The sequence below is a fragment of the Ursus americanus genome, chromosome 1 (genome assembly GCF_024610735.1).
Source record: "Ursus americanus isolate L20-20 chromosome 1, mUrsAme1.1.p, whole genome shotgun sequence".
In the NCBI taxonomy this organism is placed as follows: Eukaryota; Metazoa; Chordata; class Mammalia; order Carnivora; family Ursidae; genus Ursus; species Ursus americanus.
The window spans coordinates 57,933,966-57,956,900 of NC_142127.1; the positions used below are offsets into that span (position 1 = coordinate 57,933,966).

At 42.5% G+C, this 22,935-nt stretch overlaps 1 protein-coding gene across 1 annotated transcript in view; it reads left to right on the top strand.

Annotated features, from left to right (window-relative positions):
- The first annotated feature begins 14,073 nt into the window (after positions 1-14,073).
- The window catches only part of ITGA4 (integrin subunit alpha 4), a 75,241-nt gene continuing 66,379 nt past the window's right edge, over positions 14,074-22,935 (top strand). The window contains exons 1-2 of the mRNA XM_045806245.2: positions 14,074-14,648; positions 15,010-15,131. Of these exons, the coding sequence (XP_045662201.1) occupies positions 14,452-14,648; positions 15,010-15,131 (319 nt within the window). The 5' untranslated portion in view covers positions 14,074-14,451. The remainder of the gene's footprint in view (positions 14,649-15,009; positions 15,132-22,935) is intronic.

Below are 22,935 nucleotides of genomic sequence, written 5' to 3' on the forward strand. Positions count from 1 at the left end.
CCCACCTCTCTGATGATTTCTTCTTACACTCAATTGTGGGTTGCTTTTCCTCTGCCTGACCCAAAACTTTTGTATCCTCCAAGATTCTCTCCAAGGCTCTCTTTTCTCTCCTTTTCCATGTGCTCATCATCTACTTGCATGTTTATGATGCGACGAGGATCATATCTTTAGCACAAGAGTATCTCTGTCTAATTGTCTCTGGAACATAGTCACTTGAATGTATCTCAGAAAACTCAAACTTAACCACCAACCCTGTCATCATTATCTTTCCATTCAGATCTGCTCCTACCCATTATCACAGTGAATGGCAATATGCAATCAACCAAGAACTGTGGACACCATGCTCACTTCCTCCCTTGCCCTCACCTCATCCCTTTCTCTTTAGCCAAGACTCATTTAATTTGAGCTCTTGGCATCTCTCCCATACATCAGTCATTTAGACTCTCTGCTTCTAATTTCCTATTCAACCCCAGTCTCTCTAGGCATGTTTTTCTACTGCATACTTTTTTTTCTGAGTAGAATAAAATTCATATTCCTCAACATGGCATATGAGGTTTGCACACTCTGATTCCTGCCTACCTCTTTTATGTCTCTTCCTACTGCTCCCTGGTCTGTGCCGAGTGCCTCAAGTCCCCCAAGTGTACTATGGATTTCGTGATGTCTTAGAGCTTCAGCCTCTATTCAGTGAGCACCTACTCATCACAAGAGTCAACTTAGATGCCCCTACCTTAAATAAGCTTTTCCCGACTCTTGAGGTTGACCACATCTTTCTTTGTTCCCACATGGAATATTGCAATTTAAAAAACGGTAGTACTTTACTGGTTATATGTTGATCTCACGTACACACACTGTCATTTCCTTGAGTATGGGGTCCTCTCTTATTTATGTTTCATTTGTAGCCCCAAGTACCGTGCCTGGCATAGGCCTCAGTAAATATTTGCTGAGAGAATAAATATATAGGCATGGGAGGAATACAAGGGAAACTGGGAACTTGTCTATAGTTGACTTGCTGATGCCTAAAATTTGTTTATCACGACAAAGCTGGGCTTCACATGAAATTCCCCTGGTAGGCTGGACAGTAGTCACAGCATGGGCTAAAGAAATGATAGCAAAGCTATGCTTGTGACAAAGGGATGCGAGAGGAAGCAGATCTCAGAAGGCTGTGGGCACAGACAAGTGGTCAGGGGGGTTCCAAAAGAAGCCCGGGCAGATTTTATCTGTTAACAGACATCGAGTTACACATACAGAGGAGCAAAAAAGAATAAGCAGGCTTACCCTCCGACAAATGTTTCTCTCATAGCTTCAATTCCCGTACAGGAGATCTTGGGATGTTGTTTGCAAGTCAGACTATCATTTCACTTCAAAGAATATCTGTGGCCTGTGTGTAGCTGAGCTCTCTCTGGTGAAAAATAAGGATTTTCTCTAACTTGAAGTCAAAAGCCATTTGAAAGTCCTGTTTGTGAAAGATTATCAAATGACATTATGAAATCTGGGAGTTTCTTTTTTTTCCTCAAGACCGTTCTAGCTTAAGAAGCAGGCTGGTGCTGATAACCTTTTGCTCTAGGGTGGGACTCCTCTGAGGGCAGTGGAAGAGACTTAATCCTACCCTCTATTCTGCTCTCCCATTTTTGTTCGGTAACCAGCCTCAGGGGCTCTGAGTTGCTAACATGCCCATTGGAGGTAATTACTGTCAATACTGACGTTGATCCCAAAACAAGCGTTCATTTCAGTCAAACCATTAGAATTTCATTTGACTCAGTGAAAAGTTTTTCAGTGGAGCTATGAAAGCATTTTTGCTCATTCCCTAAACTATTACTAGTTGAAGACTGAATTGGATTTCATAAAGATTTATGAACACTTCCAAAAACACTTAACAGCTGAAAGCCCTGTAGTAACTTTTTCCATGATTGAAAGAAAACGGGAGGCTTGTGGAAGTGACCAGTGGTGAAAGAGCAGGACATGGATTTGGATTATTTCTGCCCAGACCCTGCTCCGTCTACCACAGGGCCCATGGCTCTGCTGCCCGCCCATGCCAGCTGCCCCTGAAGAATTGTGCAAGCTTGCCAAGCCTCAGAGTGCGTCCTTTACACTGTCAACTTCTTGGAGTTCAGTTGAATGTTGGCATAACCCACCCTTAATTATCAGCAGAAATGGAGAAGGGGCAATTATGTCTCAAGTGTGAGTAACTTGAAAATTATTCTGAATAAAACTTGAAGCAGATTTCCTTTTACGTTTATACTTGAATATAGGTAGGTCAGGTGGTACAGGAATTATTTTTAATAAAAAGTCTCATGACAAAGATTTGACTGACATGGATCTAGAAAGTCATTCTGTGTGACTTCATTCCCTCAGCCTTATTTCCAGTACTTTACCTCTTCTGCCTGGGAGAAGCACCAGGTGAGGCCAAGCGGCTTCTCAAAATTACCTTGGTAGAGTGGTGAGAAGGTTGAATTCCCAAGGCTTCCTTAATTTACAAGGAAAACATTGTGAGTCTGAATCCAGCTAAGCTAGGAATTAAACAGGTGCTCTCAACGTTTAAAGGCAAGATTTCTTTAGATACTGAGCTTCTCTTCTCTATACACAGCGTAGATCCTGAAGTATATTGGAAAGAAATAGTAAAAAATTGGGGGCACGTGGGTGGCTCCGTTGGTAAGTGTCTGCCTTCGGCTCAGGGCGTGATCCCCACGTTACGGGATCGAGCCCCACATCAGGCTCCTCCACTGGGAGCCTGCTTCTTCCTCTCCCCCCCCGCCCCCGCTTGTGTTCCCTCTCTCGCTGGCTGTCTCTCTCTCTGTAAAATAAATAAATAAAATCTTTAAAAAAAAATTGTAAATTTGCATAGCAGACCGGGTTGAATAATTTTTTAAAAAGATTTATTTATTTATTTATTTATTTGAGAGAGGGGGAGGGGCAGAGAAATGTAAGCAGACTTCACACTGAGTGCAGAGCCTGACTCAGGGCTCGATCTCATGACCCTGAGATGATGACCTGAGCTGAAACCAAGAGTCGGCTGCTTAATGTACTGTGCCACCCAGGCACCTCCTTAGTCACTTACTAACACTATAAGATGCCCCCTTCCACAGGCAATTTTCATATCTTTAAGACACCAAAGCCAGTCAAGACAAATCATAGGTTCTTCAGCTCTGTTTGCAGTGATTACCCAGGAATATTGAGACTTGCTCCTTTTGTCACTTTCCACCTATTTCCTGAACCTTAGTTTTGCCTTCTTCTTTCTTTCTTTCTTCCCTCCCCCCCCCATTTCTATTCTTCATTTAAATGGATTAATCTTAGTTTCTCTAACTCCAACTTGAGGAAGGTCTTTCTGGTTTTGCCCGGTGCTGTTCCCAGAGACCCTGGCAGCCACTCAGATTGGCTGTCCCTCTGGATCGGCCAGCCCAGTCCCCCTGTGAGGAAATGTGAGGGGGGCAGGACTGTAGTCACTGGCCTTGAGTGAGCCGGTTAACACTTTGGAAGCCACTGCCTCATCTCTAAAGCGAAAGAAATTATTCTACCAGTATTTTCTTCTAAGGATTAAACCTGTAATATCAAGTTTTACTTAAGGAGCCAGGAATAAGCCTTGGTAAGACAGCATTGCCTCCCACTTAACCGGTAAATATTCTAGGCAGCGGAGCACCGATTGCAATTTTTGGTTGAGATGTTTCTAGGTCAGAACTCTACCTGTAATCAAAACTGCTCTCTGAGCACTTTGTACTAGGAATAAATGCAGCAACTAGGACTGACTAAACTCACAGAAGAACGTGAACTACCTAAAATACTATTAACTTTAAAAGATATCAGCTATGTCGCAGACTTCCTATAGTGAATTTTCAGTCTCTCCTCCCTGAAGTATCAGTAATAGCCTTTACTTTGTTGTGGCCGAAGGGGGAAAACAACAACAAACAAACAACAACAAACCCAGTTGTTAACATGGTCCGTGCTGTTTCGTATCTATTCTCTTGACCTGGTTCCTGTACAATCTTTACCTTTATGCCCGAGTGTATGCTGGCGTCACATTAATGAGACCGGGGCTGGCACTTCCTTTTATTAGGCAGTTAATCCTACATACAGAGGATTCTCAGTTTTTTACATACAATTACTCAAAACTCAGTCTCCCTTGATAGAGGTTACAGTGTTCTCCAATTATATTACAAAATAATCTTTAATGAGGTCTGCATACTCTGGAGATGTTCTCTTTGCCATTTTCCCCAACCCTGAGATCAAAGTGTGATCTGTCTAAATGCCTTTGACATCTGCCTCTGAGTTCACAGTGCTGCTGCTCTTAGTTGCTTATCTAGTGATGAGAGAGTAACTTCCAGATTAAGGCTAAGATGAAAATCATGTCCATCTGTTTGTCTGTCCGTCTGTCTGTCTCTCTCAATTTAGAAGTGTAGCTTTGGCTACCATGGTGCATTTTATATTGTTTCCTTTTGCACCATACAATGGCCCTGGGATCTCAAGCTTTACTGATAATTATTTTACAGCTGCTTTAGTGCAGCTCAGGAAACATACTCTGTAAATTGTAAAGATCCATACAAGTGTAATTTATTTTTGGTCATTTATCAGAAGACCACATATATATGAGTACAAAAGGAAATGAGCCCTGGGCAAGGCAATTGTGAAACCTCGTAAAGGAAGAAACTGCTTCTTTTCTCTACATTAATCACTTCTGACACCAAGTGTGTGGGTTTTCCATACCAGGTGATTCTCCGGTCCTCTGCAGACACCATCTGGGTGTCCTATGATTTAATTCAGTTCTGACACTGACACCCAGGGTTAGCACAGACCCTATAGGTTCAGGGCTCAGTCCCACAAAAAAGATGCCAATCAAAAGTCTGGGCCTCCCATACTTCTGACTGACTGGCTAAAAATCAGGGGTCTCCCTGACCCTGTCCTTAGGTTCCATGATTACCTAGAACGGTTTACAAAACTCAGGGAAACACCGTATTTACCAGGTTATCATAAAGGATACCATTCGGGAATAGCCAGATGAAAGAGATGCATAGGGAAGGGCGTGGGGGTAGGGAGATGTGCCACACTTCCATGGTCTCTCTGGGCGCACCACCCTCCTGGAACCTCAGTGTTCACCAGCCCAGAAGCTCTCCACAGCCCATCACTTAGAGTTTTTATGAGGTTCTGTATAGACACACTTGACTAAATCATTGGCCCTTCATGATTGAACCTAATTTCTAGCCTCCCTTCTCTCTCCTTGGAGGTTGGGGAATGGGGCTGAAAGTTCCAATCCTCTAATCACATGGTTGGTTCCCCTGGCAACCAGCCCCCATTTTCAGGGGCTTTCCAAAATTCACTTTTATCCCTCCAGAGCTATTTTAGGAGCTGGAAACAAAACCCAAATATTATAACCAAGATGCTCCTTTCACCTTTGTCACTTAGGAAATGACAAGATTTTAGGAGCTCTGGCCAGGAGCTGGGGACAAAGACTGAAATATGTATTTCTTATTATATCATAGTATCACAGCTAGAAAAGAGTGTTATCTGACATTTCTGGAAAGAAAAGTTAACACATTTCTATTCTGCACATACTTAACTAACCCAAGAAATAAAAGACAGATTATTCATTGATATACAGAGAGCCAATTATGATTTTGATATACAGACATATGAATGTTAACATTTATTCAAGATTCATATTTTTTTCCTTACATGTGCGTCATCTCACCTTTTTGAATAGTTATCAACTGAACTGAATGCCTTTCACTTGCCTCTCTGTGTATGTGATTTCCTGATTCCTACTTCAGGCTCTGAAAGTACAGCATTCCCCAGCTATATATGGTAACTTAAAAGAGTAACATTTTGGAAACAGAAATAACTTTAGTGACATTCTAATCGAATCCTTCCATTTTAATAACAAAAGAACTATAAAAATATAAGGACAGTTTCATTATTAGACTTCATTATTAGTCTCCCCGATTGCTTTATGGTCTCTAAAACCAGTTTTTAAAAAGCCTGCCAAGGAGCACCTGGGTGGCGCAGTCAGTTAAGCATCTGACTCTTAGTTTCGGCTCAGGTTGTGATCTCAGGGTCTTGAGATCGACCCCATGTCAGGCTTTACACTCAGCTTGGCATCTGCTTGAGATTCTCTCTCCCTCTGCCCACCCGCTTGCTCTCTTTCTTTCTCAAATAAATAAGTAAATCTTGAAAAAAAAAAATTAAAAAGCCTGCCTATCCTTATGTGAAGCATGAAAAGAGTAAGAAATCTCTCTATAGTTCACAAGGAAGATGTTTATATTATTATTATTGTGTTGAATTAGTATTACCATCCTTAGACAATAATAAAAGATAGGTCTGAAATTGATTTGTTTTCACTCTTATCCACAATTCTAATGAGTTCCTTATGAAGAACATGTGGCTTTAAAACCAAAATAGTTTTTCTAGTTTCTGTAAACAGAGGAAATTTACTTTACTGGGTCAATATACCGTGCAACTGTTATAAACAAAGCCGATCTTCAGTGTGCACCAAAAATAGAATATCCAGTTTGGTCTTCCAATGCATAGACGTGAGAGAGAGCTAAAATTAGTTTCTGGTAGTATTATTCATTATATTTTACTAATCCAAATTACAAACAATTCTAAAGTTTCTGTAGGATTTTAAACAGTTCAGGAAACTTTGGCACATTAGATTATTCTTTTTATGTCTCACTATTGTCCTTACAAAGCGGTATAGCCCCTCTCCACTGTTTACATTCCTTCTATTTACTGATGATATTTTAGTCTCTGATGTTCTCTTATCTTTTATCTGGTCTACAAAGAATAATCTCTATGTTCTTTCAGAGTGGTCTGGTTTAAAAAGAAGAAAAGAAAAGGAAGGAAGTTAGCTTAAACTAGATTTTTTTCCTTTAATCCCCCCACTGAACATTTAGCTACTTTGAACACATCACATTACATTATATAATTCGTGCTATATCCATAATGTATTTTGTTATGTTGCTTTGAAATTGTTTTCTGGTTTCAAGTTTGTGTGTATAGTCTAATCAGATTGCAGGCATTCACGAATAAGAACATATCTTTATTTTGTGTCTTCAAAGTGCTTAGAGCATATGTACATAAATGTTTGTTGTGTGATATAAGTTTACCCATGATTAAACAATTTTACACTGTTTATTCATCACATCCCTTTCCAAAATGCCTAGGAACACTGTTTTTCCAGATGAGATCATTGTATGAGAGGCTTTGGATAAGACACTGTTGTGTAGCACTTTTGCAATGACTCTAGCCTCTGAGAATACAGGAGAGTGATACTGTGAACTGTGTGTCATGTGAACCTTGGAGATGTGGACCAGTTGTTAAATCATTCCAGTGCACAAATCCAATCTCCCAGGTCAGATTACTTATGAGATAAAATGTTGTCACATAATAACTATGTGCTCTGAGGGGAAAATGGCTTTATGCTAGGTCCTCTATACATTGTAACAAGAGGAGCAATTGTTTCTTTTTCGGAACTGAAGCATGAAATAGACTTGGTTTAAGAAGTTATAAAGTATCATGAGTTTCAGGAGTTTTGAAAAGACTGTAAATTCTCAAAGTTCCCCTTCTACTCCAGAAAAATTGCCCCAAACACCCCAGCCAGAAGAAACCTCTCTGTCTGTTGAATATCTCTCTTATGTACCTTTTTGTATGGCATTTGGTACCTACTGGCTTAACTAGTTTTTTCCTCATCTGTTGATTTCTCAAACTAAAGGGAACATTTCCAGAGGGAAGGAGAAATAGGTTATGTTTAGAGAAAGAAAGAAAGAAAGAAAGAAAGAAAGAAAGAAAGAAAGAAAGAAAGAAAGAAAGAAAGAAAGAAAGAAAGAAAGAAAGAAAGAAAGAAAGAAAGAAAGAAAGAAAGAAAGAAAGAAAGAAAGAAAGAAAGAAAGAAAAGAAAAGAAAGAAAGAAGAAAAGAGAGAAAGAGGAAGGAAGGAAGGAAGGAAGGAAGGAAGGAAGGAAGGAAGGAAGGAAGAAAGAAAGAAAGAAAGAAAGAAAGAAAGAAAGAAAGAAAGAAAGAAAGAAAGAAAGAAAAAAAAAGAAAAAGAAAGAGAAAGAAAGAAAGAGGAAGGGGAGAAGGGGGGAAGGAGGGAAGGAGGGAAGGGGAAGGGAGGGAAGGAAAAAGGAAGAAAGTTAGCTTGAGGTCAAGCATGGAAGGTGTTAAACCCAGGTAAGAAATCCCCGTTTAATTGGGTTGAGCCGGGGGAGGAGCCATTAGGAGTCCCTGTGTGGGGAAATGACATATTCATAGTTGTGCTGTAGAAAAAAAAATCATGTGCTTATATATATGTCAATGTAATGAAAAGTCACAAGACTAAAAACAGGAAATTATTATTTATTGTCTGATTGCCTATTAGAATAGGCAATCTAAAAAGGATAAAGGATAAGGATCCCAAATCTGTATCCCATGTTATGCACAGCATCTCTCAGCTACACGTAATAGGTGCTCGATAAATATTTGTTGAATGAGTGAATAAATAAATGTAAGCAAGTAGAGACAGAAAATGCCTCTTATAACTTAGACAACCTTCCACATATGAACCCTGAGCTCAGATTTCCATACATTGCTTATCTCTATAGGTACTTGATTTATACATAAATTAAATCATTAATGATATGATGATGATAAGAAAAGATGAATGAAGGAGTAAGTGCTACTATTTATTCTGTATTGATTATGTGCTAAGCACTGTATTAAGTGCTTTACCCTCACTCACTCATTTTCCCCATCCAAACAGAGAAAACTTAAGAGATTAAAAGCCAGGTTTGAGGCACACCAACGAACCACCCAGGTTTGGATTGGCACTCGTAACGGACACCTTCGGTGACCCACCCTTTGGGTTACCTGAGCTCCCCTGCTGCTGGGTGGACCCTTTCAGCACACTGGCAGCTTTCCAGGGAGTCTATGTCTCTCCTCTGCCTGAGGGCTCTTCTAGTGTCTAGGAGTGTGCTTGCCTGCAAAGTGTGGGGAGGTTAACCTCCTGCCAAGTAGAGCGTGGTCCTTGGGTAAATGCTCCAGACTCTTGTTTTTCCAGTAAGGAATTCCAGAGTGTGTTCCACACAGTTTCTCAGCAGGTTTCAGAAATCTTATGATAGAGAAGATGCCTTGTTTCATGTTTCTTTAAAAGCAAACTTGTCAATTGATATTTATATTCCAAGCATCAGGAAGTCTAGTCTAATAGTATCTTTCAGGATTAAAGAATTGGAGCTTCTGGTTTGTTGTTGGGAACTTTATTACTGTAAAAATAAAACAAAACAATAAAAAACCCTTGTATTGTCTTAGTTTGAATGCCCCAAGAGCAGACCTTGGGACAAGCACTTGGGTGCAGTCAAGTTATTGAGGAAAGGGGAGGAGGTGCCTCCGAAGGGTGGATTAAAGGCAGTCAGGGAGAGATTGTAAACATTTTTTTTATGTAACACTAATTGTTTTACTTATTGTATGCTTTACTTTAGTAATTTTTAAAAAATAACAAAAGTAAAACAAAAAACAAAAGAAAAATAGCCAACAGTACTTGCTAGACATATCTATGATTATTCTACCATCACATCTCATCTCTAAAACCCACCCAGCATTATTCAAACCCACTCTCTCTTTCCTCTCCATGCCCACTCTTTCCTCGGATTGCTTTTTGTGTTGCTTTTCATGGTATCACCGTTGTCTCAGGCACCTGGCCTAAAAATGCCAGTCATACCTTAATTCTCCATTTTCCCTGTACTTGACAATTCACATCAGTTTTTCTCCCAATGTATTCTGCCAATTCTTTCATTTCCCCTGCCCTACACTCTCCCTAAATTTAGGTCTCGAGAACGCCCTCAATGCCAGCACTATTCGTTAGCAACCGACTGTCCCTTCTTCCCCCAGTGTATACGACATTCACATTTGACTATGTTGTCTGGTTCCCTAAGACAGATCCTCTGTCTCCTTGAAAATTATAAGCTGCTTGAGAACAGGACCTATCTTTACATGTCTTTGCATCTACTAAGGGACGTAATACATTGTTTGCATGTAATAATGCATGAAAATGAACTCATAAACATTCAGATTTCTCTCTGTTTATGACATTATTCATGTAAAAAGTTCAAATCACGTAAGGGCCATTCAGAAAATACTTCTGGAGCACCTGCTCTGTGCAGCCGGATAGCAGGAGCTGGAGGTTCAGTGGTGAGTACATGCGACAGCACAGGGCGAGAGAGAGACCATGTGAAAGAGTAAATACATATATGATATGAGTTACAGAGCTCGCAAGAGAATAAACGGCATAGCCTCTGGTGACCTATTTTAAATGGCGGGCCAGGAAACCCTCTGGGAGGAGACCTTTAAGTTAAGGCTGAAGAAAGATACGAATCACGTGAAAAGGCAGAGGTTGTGTGTTCAGGCAGAGGGAGCAATATGGACAGAAGCCCCAAGGGTGAAAAAACTCTGATGCACTTAAGGAAATTAAGGAAGGCCTGGGTGTCTTAAACAACACGGCCTGGGGCAAGGGGCTCATGGCAAATGTGCAAAATAGTCAGATGCCAGATCAGTGGGTCCTTACAGGCCACATCGAGGCTGTACTGGAAGAGCAGTGGGAAATTATTTTAAGGATTTACACAAGGGAGTAGCATGCATGATTTGATTTAGAATTTTAAAAGTTCACTTTAGCTTCTTTGTAGAAAATTGATAGTGTGGGGAGGGATGAGTAGGGAAACCAGGTAGTTGATTATTAAAAAGCCCAGGTGAGAGTTCTGTACTTGGAAGAGGGGACCAGCAGACAGAACAGAAGCAGAAGGACAGCAGGACAGAAGAAAATAAATAGATCATCTTCAGATGTAGTTTGAAGGTTGAATTGATAGACCTTGATGACTGATGGATTCGATGTGGGGAATAGAAAGAGGAAGAAGTCAAGGATTACTTTCCAAATTTCTGGTCTGAACAACTGGGCAGATGGAGTGCTGTTTATTAGAAAGGAAGAAATTGGGTGGAGAAATAGTTTAGACTCGAGTAAGGAACAGAACTCAGTGTTAGATATGTTATGTTCACAATGCCCACTAGACTTCCAAGTAGAGAGGTCAGGTAGGCAGTAAAACATGTGACTCTGGAGCTCTCAAGAGAGACATGGAGACATGAATTGGGGACTCATGGTCGTATGTAATAGTATTATATTGCTGGTATTTAAAGACATGGGAAATGGGTTAGATCTTCTAAAGAGGGAGGAAAGAGAAGGAAAGAGGGCTCAGAATGGAGCTCTGGGGCTGTCCAACACTTGTGGCAGAGAGAAAGGAGCCAGCAAAGGAGACTCACAGTGACCACATAGAAAGGGGAGGGGGGGTGGAGCTCAAAAAGGTGGTATTCCAAGAAGAGAGGCTTTCAAGAAAGAGAAATGCTCGCTCTGAAAAACTGGGTGAGCCCGTATTAGAATCTTATCTATGGAGGAGGGGTTCTTACCAAGGATAGACTACTTGGATTTCATTTTTACTCTTACTTGAGTCCTTGATGCAACTCCTGCCACACAGTGGCCACCTGTAACCTCTCGATCAAAGGACACACATTAATTGGATAACTGCATATTTAAGCAGTTGAGGATGAGGAATAGGCATAAGTCATTTTGGAAAGTTCTCCTCTTCTCCCCATCTATCCTCCTCCCCCCCCACACACACGATTCTCACACTTGCCTACAAAAGTGCTTATTAGAGAGATGGCAGTATCTTCAGGCAGCATTAAACACCCTGTATTCCTACTGACTTAACAAAAGCGAGCTGTTCTCTAAGCCTTGGAGGAAGGACACTCAGGGCTAATACAGGGTATGAAGAGTGATGGGTAGCTGTGTCTGGAAAGGTGGTGAAATTATAACCATAATCATCACCACACTCACAGAAAAAAGGTCGTGCCCCAACAAATGCCCTACTGACCGTTACTCATCTTGACGAGGTTATGAAAAAAATTGTGTTGAGTGGATTTCATTGCATAAGCATTTGGTGAAGGCTCAACTGAAAATGTTGTGGCTGCAAACGAGAGGGACTGCTGATTTCAGAATGATGACAACGTGAGCTAGTTGTAGAACTGGGTTGAAATCAGCACATAGATCTAGTCAGAAAAAAACACACATAGAGTGGAAAAACAGAGCAGGACCCTTCCCCACAGGCCCTGATAGCTACTTTTCTGGAAGCCACTTCATTTCATATTTACAGTAGATTTATCACACACTATTATTTGCCTCTTACTTTATTGCAAATAGTGAGAGAGGGTTACTATTCCTCGTTTTGTCTGTTGACAAAAGAGTAAAAATAATGGGGTTGGGTGTGGCTAGAGTATCCTAACATTCCACAGACATCTCACACTCCACCTGCCTAAAACTCCATTCATCAGCGCCTGCCCATTGGACACGTTCACACACGTGCACACATACCGGCATATAACCTCAATCCCCTGGTGCGTTTTTTCTCTTTGAATTAGCACAGTATACCCAGATCCCAAACTCACACACTCCGACTCCTTCTCAACTCTGCATTCATATTTACCAGTACTATCACCAGGATTTATTGGGTTCTATCTTGCAGATCTCTCTCGAATCTATTTTTTCCTCTATCCCTCCTTCTTGGTGTAGGCCACCACTATCTTGACAGGTACTGTTGTGGGAAGCCTCCAGAACTAGGTTTTCTGTGTTCAGTCTTTTCTTTACACACCTGAAGCACAAGACAAATCTTTCAACTGCTTCCTATCCACCCCAGCACAGAGTTAAAAATTCCTAACCTGGTTTGGGATGTTCCTGATGTGTCCCTGCTTCCCTAGTCAGCTTCCTGTAGTACTAAGCCATGTGTGGGTGGCTAAATGCTCCAGCCAAGACCTGCTCTCCCCGCTCCTCTATCTGGTCCTGCCAGCATCATCTCTCATTCCTCCTCTCAAATTGCTCAGCCTAACTCACCCCTCTTTGTCCTTCAAATCTCTAAGTGTCCCTAACTCATTCAGAACTTTCTCTAGTTAGCAAAAGTTTGTTGGCTGAAAATTTTCCTGAAGGCTTGTCCTGCCGTGCTCACTGAGGTATCCTGTGGGCTTAGCATAGTCGCTGCTCAATGAATACGCTGAAAAGATGCGGCAAGTATTTTAATGACGTGTCTGCCATCACAACTGAAGACGTGCTATTTCAGTTTGGCTTTAATGAGCCCTTTTTCTTTCTTTTTTTATTCGTATAGTATTAATTAAAAACTGGACCTGCATCTCCTGCAAATATCAGCCTAACCAGCTATGGCCGTCTCTCTAGTTGCTCTGGAACTTGAGGCACATCTGGATAGCATTAGGATAAAAACTGTCACCCAGTTCAGGTATGTTGCGCTGTGGGTCTCCGGTGCATTTTCAGGGGCTCATTGTGGTGTCTTTCCCTTGACCTCGTCCTGGGTCTGCACCCCTGATGGCAGGTGTATCTGGGGGCAACGACAGATGCACGGAAAGGAGGAGCATCAAGAACCAGACGGAGATACCCTTAAAGTGAGGCAAGTTTTAGTGCTTCTTTAACCTAGCCTCCGCGCGGGACTCTGCAACAGCCTAAACCGTGCTCCATTCAGTTTGACCCGATCACCCCTCCTCTGCTCAGGAACGCAGCAGCCGGACTTCAGAGGAAGTGTGGGGAGGAAGGAAGTAAGCATAGAAGGGTGCAGGGCTCTTGAAGTGAATAGCCATAACGTCTTTGTCACCAAAGCGTACCTCAGGAGCTTTCAGGGAGTTCTTTTTGTTTATTTGGCTTTAATTTGTGGCCTTTGGTTGATGTCTCTAGTGGTTGCTTATGCCCTCTCCGCCATCGCTCCCTCCCCCCCCAATCAGAGATAGAGCTTAACTATCCACGAAAGGAACAGAAAGATCTCCGCCTCCGCCCTGGTGCCCTAGTTTGTGGCCAGCCTTTTTTGGGCCACGCCAGGCAGGCCGGGGAGATCCTACTCATCGTGGTGCACGCGCGGGTCAGGTTGGGGCCACGCCGCTCTGCAGCCAGGGCTCAACCACGGTTAAAAGGCGAAGTCCCGTGTCCCTTCCAGCTCCCTTCTTGCTAAGCCAAGGAACCCAGAGTCATCCCGCGCTCCGCGGGCTGGGAGGCCCCGGCCGGGACGCGCGTCGGGCGCAGCCGAGGTCCCCCAGCGCCCCCTACAGCCGCTCGTGGGGTGAGACGGCGCCGGGTCCTGTGCTCCGCACCACGCCCGGGACCCCACCCAGAGGCCGGCGCCCCGGGACCGCGCGAGCACCCGCAGCTCCCGGCTGCAGAAGCGGGGCGTGGGGCCCGGTGGCTTGCCGCATCCCAGATCAACCTCGATTGCTCCGCCCGCGGCGGCCTGACTTCCCCTCCCTTCCTCGGTCCCTCCCTCCCTCCCTCCTTCCCTCTCGCCCGCCGGCGCCGGACACGCAGCACTTCTCCTGGGGCGCTCTTCCCCTTGGCCCACCATCTCATCCCGCGCAACTTTGGGACAGTGGCCGTTCGGTGTTGAATGTTCTCCTCCGAGAGCGCATGGCTAGGGAAGCGAGGTGCGGGCCGGGTCCCCGAGGGGCCGTCGTCTGGAAGGCGGTGCTGCTGCTGCTGTGCCTGGAGGTCCCGACTGGGCGCCCCTACAACGTGGACACCGAGAGCGCGCTGCTCTACCAGGGCCCCCCCAACACCCTGTTCGGCTATTCGGTGGTGCTGCACAGCCACGGGGCGAACCGCTGGTGAGTGGACTGGCACTGGGCGCTTTGGGCATCCGAGAGCCGCGAGGGAACGGCGCCTCAGGGATTCCCTGCCCAGTTCAAACTTTCCTCCCTCTGGAGGAGCCAGAAGGGGAGCCCTGCGACGGCCAGCTCGCTGGATCCGCTCGGGAAGCGAACTGATGTGGGGGTGGCCCGCCTGGGGTGCGTTCCGGCGCAAGGCTCTGGAGCTGCGAGTTGGGGGTGGCGGGTTGAGTGCGCGAGGTGGTGGGTGGATGAGGAGGTTTGGGGGAGCGGCCCCGCTGCCAGCTGCATCTGTGGAGACCAGGAGTTCAGTGGGCAGCACAGCTCATGTCTGCGTGCACGTGCACATTTCTCCCTGTAGGCTCATAGTGGGGGCGCCCACGGCCAATTGGCTTGCCAACGCTTCAGTGGTCAATCCCGGAGCGATTTACAGATGCAAGATCGGAAAGAATCCAGACCTGAACTGCGAACAGCTCCAGCTGGGTGAGTTGGGTCTGGGATCGGGGCGGGGGGCGGGGGGCAGGTGGGGGGAACTAATACAAGTCCTGGAAAAACTCATTGTTGCCTATTCTAGTTTAAAATGAACGATTTTCACTCGTAACTCCAAACCCTCTAACCTTGTTAAAACAAAAGTGACTCCCTTCTTTCCATCAACATTTTTCTCCCTTTTGATTACAAGGATGGTTGCAGTACCGGGGCAAAACTATGGACGGGAAAGTTTCTTAGGATACATTCTCTTCACCTCTCCCTCTCTCCCCCTTATGTAAAATACATTTTAAAGTCTCTCGGCACATTAAAGACAGGATCCAGGTAGGCCATCGCTTAAGCATTTTATTCCCATCTTTGACCTATCAGCCTTGTTAAAGACAGGCTAAGGAGCAGGTCAGGAATAGCAGCTGGAATTGACGCCATATCCTGTCATTGAGCCTAAGGGCTTTCTAAAAAAGAAAATGTTATAGTTTTATTTAAAATATGAAATGTAAAAGAAGAGCACAAGGAAAAATTGGCATCTCCACTGTTACTATAATTAAAATGAGGGCTAAGGTATAATTGTTAATTTTTCTCTCCCAAAACTCTCATGTTAAATGGATACCTCTATTTGAGGTCATTACTTAATGTCTCTTCTTAGGTGACAACTTGAAAAAAATGTATTTTGATCGGGGGAGGGGGGAGAAAGTTCACATTTCAAAACCAAAAGCAAAGTTGTTTTGCACAGACAAGTGGGGTAAGAAAGGGGAACTAATATTAATTTAGACCTATCTTGTTCTAAACACTGTTAGACACTCCTTTATATGTTGCTTCCCCTCTCCCCCCTCAAAGCACCACTGGGTCATGGTTGGCATTGTTCCTACTTTACACATGAGGACTCTGTGACTCAGAGGGTTGCAAGTACTTTTTCTGAAGTTACTCAGCTAATGAGGGAAAGATGGGACCTCAAATTCAATCAAGTCAGCTTGGTTCCAAAGACCAAGCCCTTTCCTTTCCTTTGTGCATCTTCAGTGCAAAAAAATTAAATGAGGAGTCCAATATGATATATCATCTGTAAATGGTGAATAAAAGGTTACAATTGGTACTTCTTTCACATTTATCTTTGCTATAAATAGACCTTTGGGATAAGCTACAGCATCTTTAGCCCCTTTTTCTTTTTATAGTAGTCTTTGCTTTTTCTCCAACCAGAAAGCTGGTTTCCCTCATTTAGAACCAATTCAAAGAGGTTGTGCACAGAACTCAGAGAGCATCCAGAAAAGTCTAGCAGTTGTCTGTGGCATGTGGGATCAGTGCTAGCGTTTCATGAAGTATCTTCCATCCCAGAAGGCAGACTAGGAAGGCATAACGTCCATAGCCCTATCCATTTGGAACAAACTGCAAAGCATAATTTTCATGATATGAAAGAGTTGTGGGATGAAGAATTAGGGAGCAGGGGAGACAAACTTGATCTGCCAGAGGATCTTGACAGAGTCTCAGCAAGGAAAAGTTTCATTTCTGTTGTCCTGTCAGCTTCCTGATCCATGGCATTGTAACTACTGGTATTTAGCGCCTACTTCCTGTCTGGAAGGGCACTGAATCTATTTCTAGACGTCTGTGTTTAACTGGAAAGATCATGTCATAATATCACACACAATATGAGATAATAATGCCTGTCAAAATGGAAGGAAAACCTAAATTTGGGGGCACGTGGAGCTTGGGGATTGACTACAGACATATCCTCAGAGAAATATGCACATGATTCATGTGCCACAAACAGGAATTAAGTGAAGATTTAATGGATGGATAAATGAATAAAGGCAAAGTGAAAGTTTGATTGTCATCAACCTGACTGATGAATAAGAGAATTAATTAGAAATGATAAGCCAAGTGACATTTTTAAGTTTCAAAGTTTTGGTCAATAAAAAAAAGAAGGTGTTAACTGAGATAAAAGGCAAAAAGAAAAACAAGTTTTCTGGTCAGTCAGTTGAAATACTCCCATCTGTGGTAATAGCTTGGAATATTTGCAAAAGAATTGACTGAAGTTGTTTCTCATGTAACATTTTAAACAATATGTCTTCTATTCCTTCAATAAAGAAATTGTGTGTTTCTATTCAGAACAAACTCAGAAGTAACCTGAAGCTGTAAAATAAGGGATTGGGGATGAAGTCTAGAAAGGAAACACTAAAAATAATAAATTGGTAATAAAAGACATGTAAGGATTATCACATTTGTGAGCTATGTAATATTTTCTATAGAAATCTTCAAGAAAAAAATATGTAACTACAGATACAGACAATATTCTAATTCTATAGATTATAAGAACGGCTTCAGTTATTCTGTCTCAAATGGGGGTAACTATACTGTATAGGAAATGCTTAGCTCGATACCTGACATATAATAGACATTTAAGAAGTATTCATTTATTTCTTTTTATCCCTGTGTTCGACTTAAAACTGTATCTGTACGTTATCTGCTATAGTCAGGTGGAGGCTAATAAATAGGGACAATTAAACTAAACAAAAAGTTAAATGTATAAAGTAAAAGGTAACAGTTGAGATGAAACATGGTGAAAAACATTTTCTTGTTGAACCCCCTGGAAAAATCTTATGGTAGTAACTAAACATTGAGCTATGATTGCCATATCAGTAAGGTGTTTTCTTTCATTTGGAATGGCTTAACTTGCTGTCAAGGAGATGAAGTTGGAGGATATTGTAAAATGGTGCCCATCTCCTAGTACGTTAAGTACTATGCACGCAGACTGGTCTTTAGGTCTCAGTTAGAATTTCACATCAAAGTTTGACTCAGATGGACTCCTCCCTCGAGAGAGGAGATCAGTACCCTCCCATTGCATGCCATCACCCCTGGATAATGTTGTCACACGCTGTGGCATATTCACTGGAGCCATAATCAGAAGTGAGCAACAGATGCCCATTTATCTAGAACGTTCAGGGGGTAAGGTGTTGAGAGTAAGATACCCCTTTTCATGAAGTGACTTGACTTTAGAAGAGGTGTTTTCGTCCTGCATGCAGACAGGCTGCCCCCACCTCCCTGCCTGCCAAAGTGTCTCTCCTCTCATTCTTTGGTACTTCCTTCTATGAACCAAAGGAAGGTGGGTTCCCCATCAGGAAGGTCTGAGCCCAGACTTGTTCCCGAACACGTTGTGTCTGAGGAGGCCATAGTGATTTCACATGTCCAGTTGCTTTTCCACTCGGGCATTCTTTATCCTTGCTGAGGCCTTTCTAAAGGAAACTTTGATCACACGTGGTTGCTAAATTAAGGCATTAAAAATAATGACTCCATTACCATATGGAGTCATAGACTTTCCATGGATTACCAATATTCAAAGAATTAGAACATAATAAAATACATAAATGATTATAAAATTATACTAAAAAGACTGTCCTTATTTGGTCATTCTAAAGACATTCCAGATCTTTTTATTACTTTGGAGTCACTGCTAATAGCATTATACGCATGCTACACACACACACACACACACACACACACACACATATCTGGGTAATAGAGTCTAAAGTTACATGGTTACACTGCCCAGGAGCCACATGTGGCTATTGAGCACATGAAATGTAGCTAGTTTGCAGTGAGAGATGCTGTAATGTTAATTAATGCTGGATTTCAAAGACTTAGTGCAAAAAACAGAATATAAAACATCTCTTTAATTTTTTAGATATTATATGTCAAAATAAATATTTTAAAATAAATACTGATTACATATCTAAATGATAATATTTTGGATGTGTCAGGTTAAAGTATATTTTTAAAATTAATTTTATTTCTTTTACTTTTGTAATGTGACTACTATGAAATTAGACATTTCATATGTGGCTTGTATTATAATTTCTACTGGACAGCACTGCTCTAGAGAAATATAATTTCCCTGCATGAAAAACACTAACTATTTAACAGGTGCTTTCCAGTGTCTGTGCATAAATGAATAGGACTTTCACTTTTCTTTTCCAGACCAAGTGCTGCGTAATTACTAGACCTTTAAGGTTCTTGCTTGTGCCTCTCTTTTCTTTACTGGAAAGAACAAGGATCCATCACAAGTTGGTCATCATTATTCCCCTTCAGATTTCTTTCTAGAAATATCACTCTAGCCAACCTCCAGGGTAATACTAAATAACCTATTTGGAAAAGGTTAATTAGCATTGCATCATTAAATGAATGATGACCTCATTCTCACTTCTGCCTGATTTGCAGGAATTATTAGCTTAACATTAAAAGGCAAACCTCACACTGTTGAAACTTCAAAATGTTCTCGATAACTTTTCTTTCTCATTTGCAATACTCTTTAAATTGTACCTTATGAAGTTGAGACTGATACAGACTGGTCATTTTGAAAAATTGTCCCTGAACATAAGTTCTAATTATGCAGAAAATCAAGACAGAGAGCTTCATTAATAAACTATCATGTTAAGAGAATTAAATTTCCTGATTTCCAGCAATTTCCCAGACTCCATCTCTAAAAGAATGTTTTCCATCTAATTTGAGAACTGAGGTTTTCTAAATGCATTTCATTTTTGCCTTAAGTTTACTTGATCACTGAGTAATGTTCTTAATGACTACGAATATCTCCCCTCAGTAAGAGTTCTAGAGCCAGATATGGCAATCTGTTTTACATGTGGGTCATTTATTCATTCATTCATTTACTAAGGGGTGCCAAAGGGCCAGAACTTGGATGTAGGAAAGAAACATGGTCCTTGCACCGAGGGAGGTTAGGACAGGTTATTATAGGAAAAGTATGGTGAGATCTAATCTAATTAGGAAAATCAGGTGATGACTTCCTGGGTAATTGATGTTCAAGTGGAGAACTGAATAAAAATCAGCAGTTAGCTGGAGAAGGAGGTTTATGGGAAAGGGTGCCAGACAGAGCAAACAATGTGTGTGATGACCCAGGTCTTTCAGAGCATTGGCATCTTTGAAATGAAAGAATAATTCATACAATTGGACTGTGGAGTGTGAAGTGGATGGTAGGTTGGAGAGCTAAGCAGGGATTAATTTTGTACAACTTTGTGAGCTCTGGTTAAGGAGTATGAATTTTCTGGAGGTTATTAATGCTGGGGAGTGCTGTGATCAGATTTGTGTTTTAGATACTTCTGGTTGCAGGGTAGTGAATGCTTTGGAGTGAACGAGTCAAGGCTGAAGGTAGTGAAACAATTTTAAGATTTTGCTACTTTTTAGGCTACTTGGATAAGTGCTTGTACTAAGACAGTGGCAGCAGGAATGAAGCAAAACAGATGTTCTACAGTTAGTTGGAAGCCAGACGCAACAGGTCTTGGTAATTATTAAATGAGAGAGATGAAAGGGAAGAAGGTTTCAAAGATGTCACCCAGGGTTCTGACTCGGGCCATCGGATGGACGATTGTGCTGTCCACAGAAGACAGGGAAATAAATATCTAGGGTGCGTTGGGTGCATGGGTCTGGTGGGCAGGAGGGGTCTCCAGCGGCAATTTGCAGAGTTGGCTGCGGTGGACGGAGAGGCCAATCAAAGCCATAGGAGTTAATGAGTTTAACTTAGAAGCTCTCTAGGCTGATCAGAGGGTTCAGGAGAGATCCCAGAGGATTCCTACTATTTGAGAAGTGGCTAGAACAGAGTTGCTCAATTCTGGCTGCAAATGAGATTTTCCTGCAGAGCTTTAAGAATACCAGTGCTCAGGGGATGCGTGGGTGGCTCAGTCCGTTCAGTGTCTGTCTTCGGCTCAGGTCATGATCCCAGGGTCCTGGGATCAAGTCCCACATCAGGCTCCTTGCTCAGCAGAGAACCTACTTCTTGCTGCTCCCCCTGCTTGTGCCTGCTCTGTCTCTCTGACAAATAAATAAAATCTTCAAAACAAAAACAAAAACAAAAACACACCAGTGCTCAGGCACCTGGATGGCTCAGTCAGTTAAGAATCTGTGTTTGGCTCTGGGTTATGATCGTAGGGTCCTGGGCTCCCTGCTCGGTGGGGGGAATGTTTCTCCCCCTCTTCCCCTGCCCCTCCCCCCACTCATGCACGCTCTCTCTCTCTCAAATAAAGAAATACAATCTTAAAGAAAATAATACCTGGGCACATCCTAAATGAATGAAATCTCTGCAAGTGGGTGTAGGTAGGTGTGACATTGTGATTTATAGTAAGAAATATCATTTGGTCTTATTCCCTGTTTTTGGCACAGAGTTCCTAAAACTTGGAAATTTTAAATGAAGAGAGCTACAAAAGTGTCTTTTGTGAGTGAGGTGGCTCCTGGACCCCATGTAAGGATGGGGACTGGTTACCAGTGAAGCCAAACTTGGGATTGGAGGGTTGGGACTTTCCGTCCCACCCTAACTTCCAGGATGGAGAGAGGGCATGGATGTGGAATTAATCACCAATGGCCAATGATTTCATTAGTCATGTCTATGTAAAGAAGGTGCTGTAAAAACCCTAAAGGACAGGGCTGGGAGATCTTCTGGCTTGGTGAACACATGGAGATTCGGGGAAGAGTGGAATGCTGAGAGAAAGTGGAAGCTGCGTCCCTTTCCCCGTGCCTTACCCTGTGCCTCTCTCCCTTCTGGTTGTTCCTGACTTATATCCTTCTACAGTAAATTAGTAATCTAGGAAGTAACATGCCTCTCTGAATTCTGTGACGTGCTCTAGCAAATTAATCAAACCCAGGGACGGGATAGTTGGAACTTCTGATGGTAGTTGGTTAGAAGAGTAGGTGACAATCTGGACTTTTGATTGGCATCTGAAGTGTGTTTGTGTAGGTGTATGTGTATTGGGGTGGGACATTTTGTAGGACTAAGTCCTTAACCTGTGGGATCTGATGCTATCACCAGATAGTGTCAGAATTGAGCTGAATTGTAGGGCACCCAGCTAGTGTCAGAGAATTGCTTGTTGGGGTGGAAACCATTCCCCCCAACCCCCCCCCCTCCCCACACACAATGAAATTGAATACAGAACCCTTAGTAGGGCATTAGGGTTTCCAAAGTTCCCCAGATGATACCAGTATTCATCCATGGTTGAGAATGACTGGAGAAGAAAAGAGGAGCCTGAAAAAATTACTGAGGAGAAGCTAAAGAGGTTGCAAGGAGATCTGATCAGTGTGGCATTACCGAAGTCAAAGGATGAGAGATCGTGAGAAGAGATAAGTGGTTGGCAGTATCAAAAGTTGCCAAGAGGTCAAGCAAGGTGTAAGAACTTAGTACAGTTCATGAGAAACCTTAGTAAGACCAGTTTTAGTGGCAAGGCCAGAGACTATAGAGGGTTGAGGAGAAGTAAGGAGTAAGAAAATACTGGTAGCAGGTGTCAACAACTCTTTTATCTGGGTTCTTCCTTCATTAATTAAATACATTTTATTGTTTACTTATGCTAGGTAGTAGGAATAGAAAGTTGAGTAAGACATGGCTGAAGCCCTCAAAGAACTCACTCTAGATGACAATAGAGACAGGTAAACATTGGATCATCAATGATGAGAATATGTGTTAAACATGATAGAGACACAGTGGGGGAGAAGAAATTGTTTGAATGATGAGAGAAGGTTTCCTGGAAGAGCAGACACCTGAGTCGTGAGCATGTTCTGGCCACTTTTGATGAGCATATAGTAAAAAGCTCAATACATGCGAAAGGGATGGATGCATTTCTCAGATTTGGGTGATTCCTCTGTTGTACACGTCAGCATCATTTCCAGAGGTCTGGGCCAGCCCCGGGTTCCAAAGATTCTGCTTGCTCATACCAGGCAATCTAAATGATAATACCCCCTTCTGGGACAGGGAGCCTGGAACTGACCATCTTTAAAAACAGAGATTTTTTTTTTTTAATTTTAAGACAGCTGAAAACAT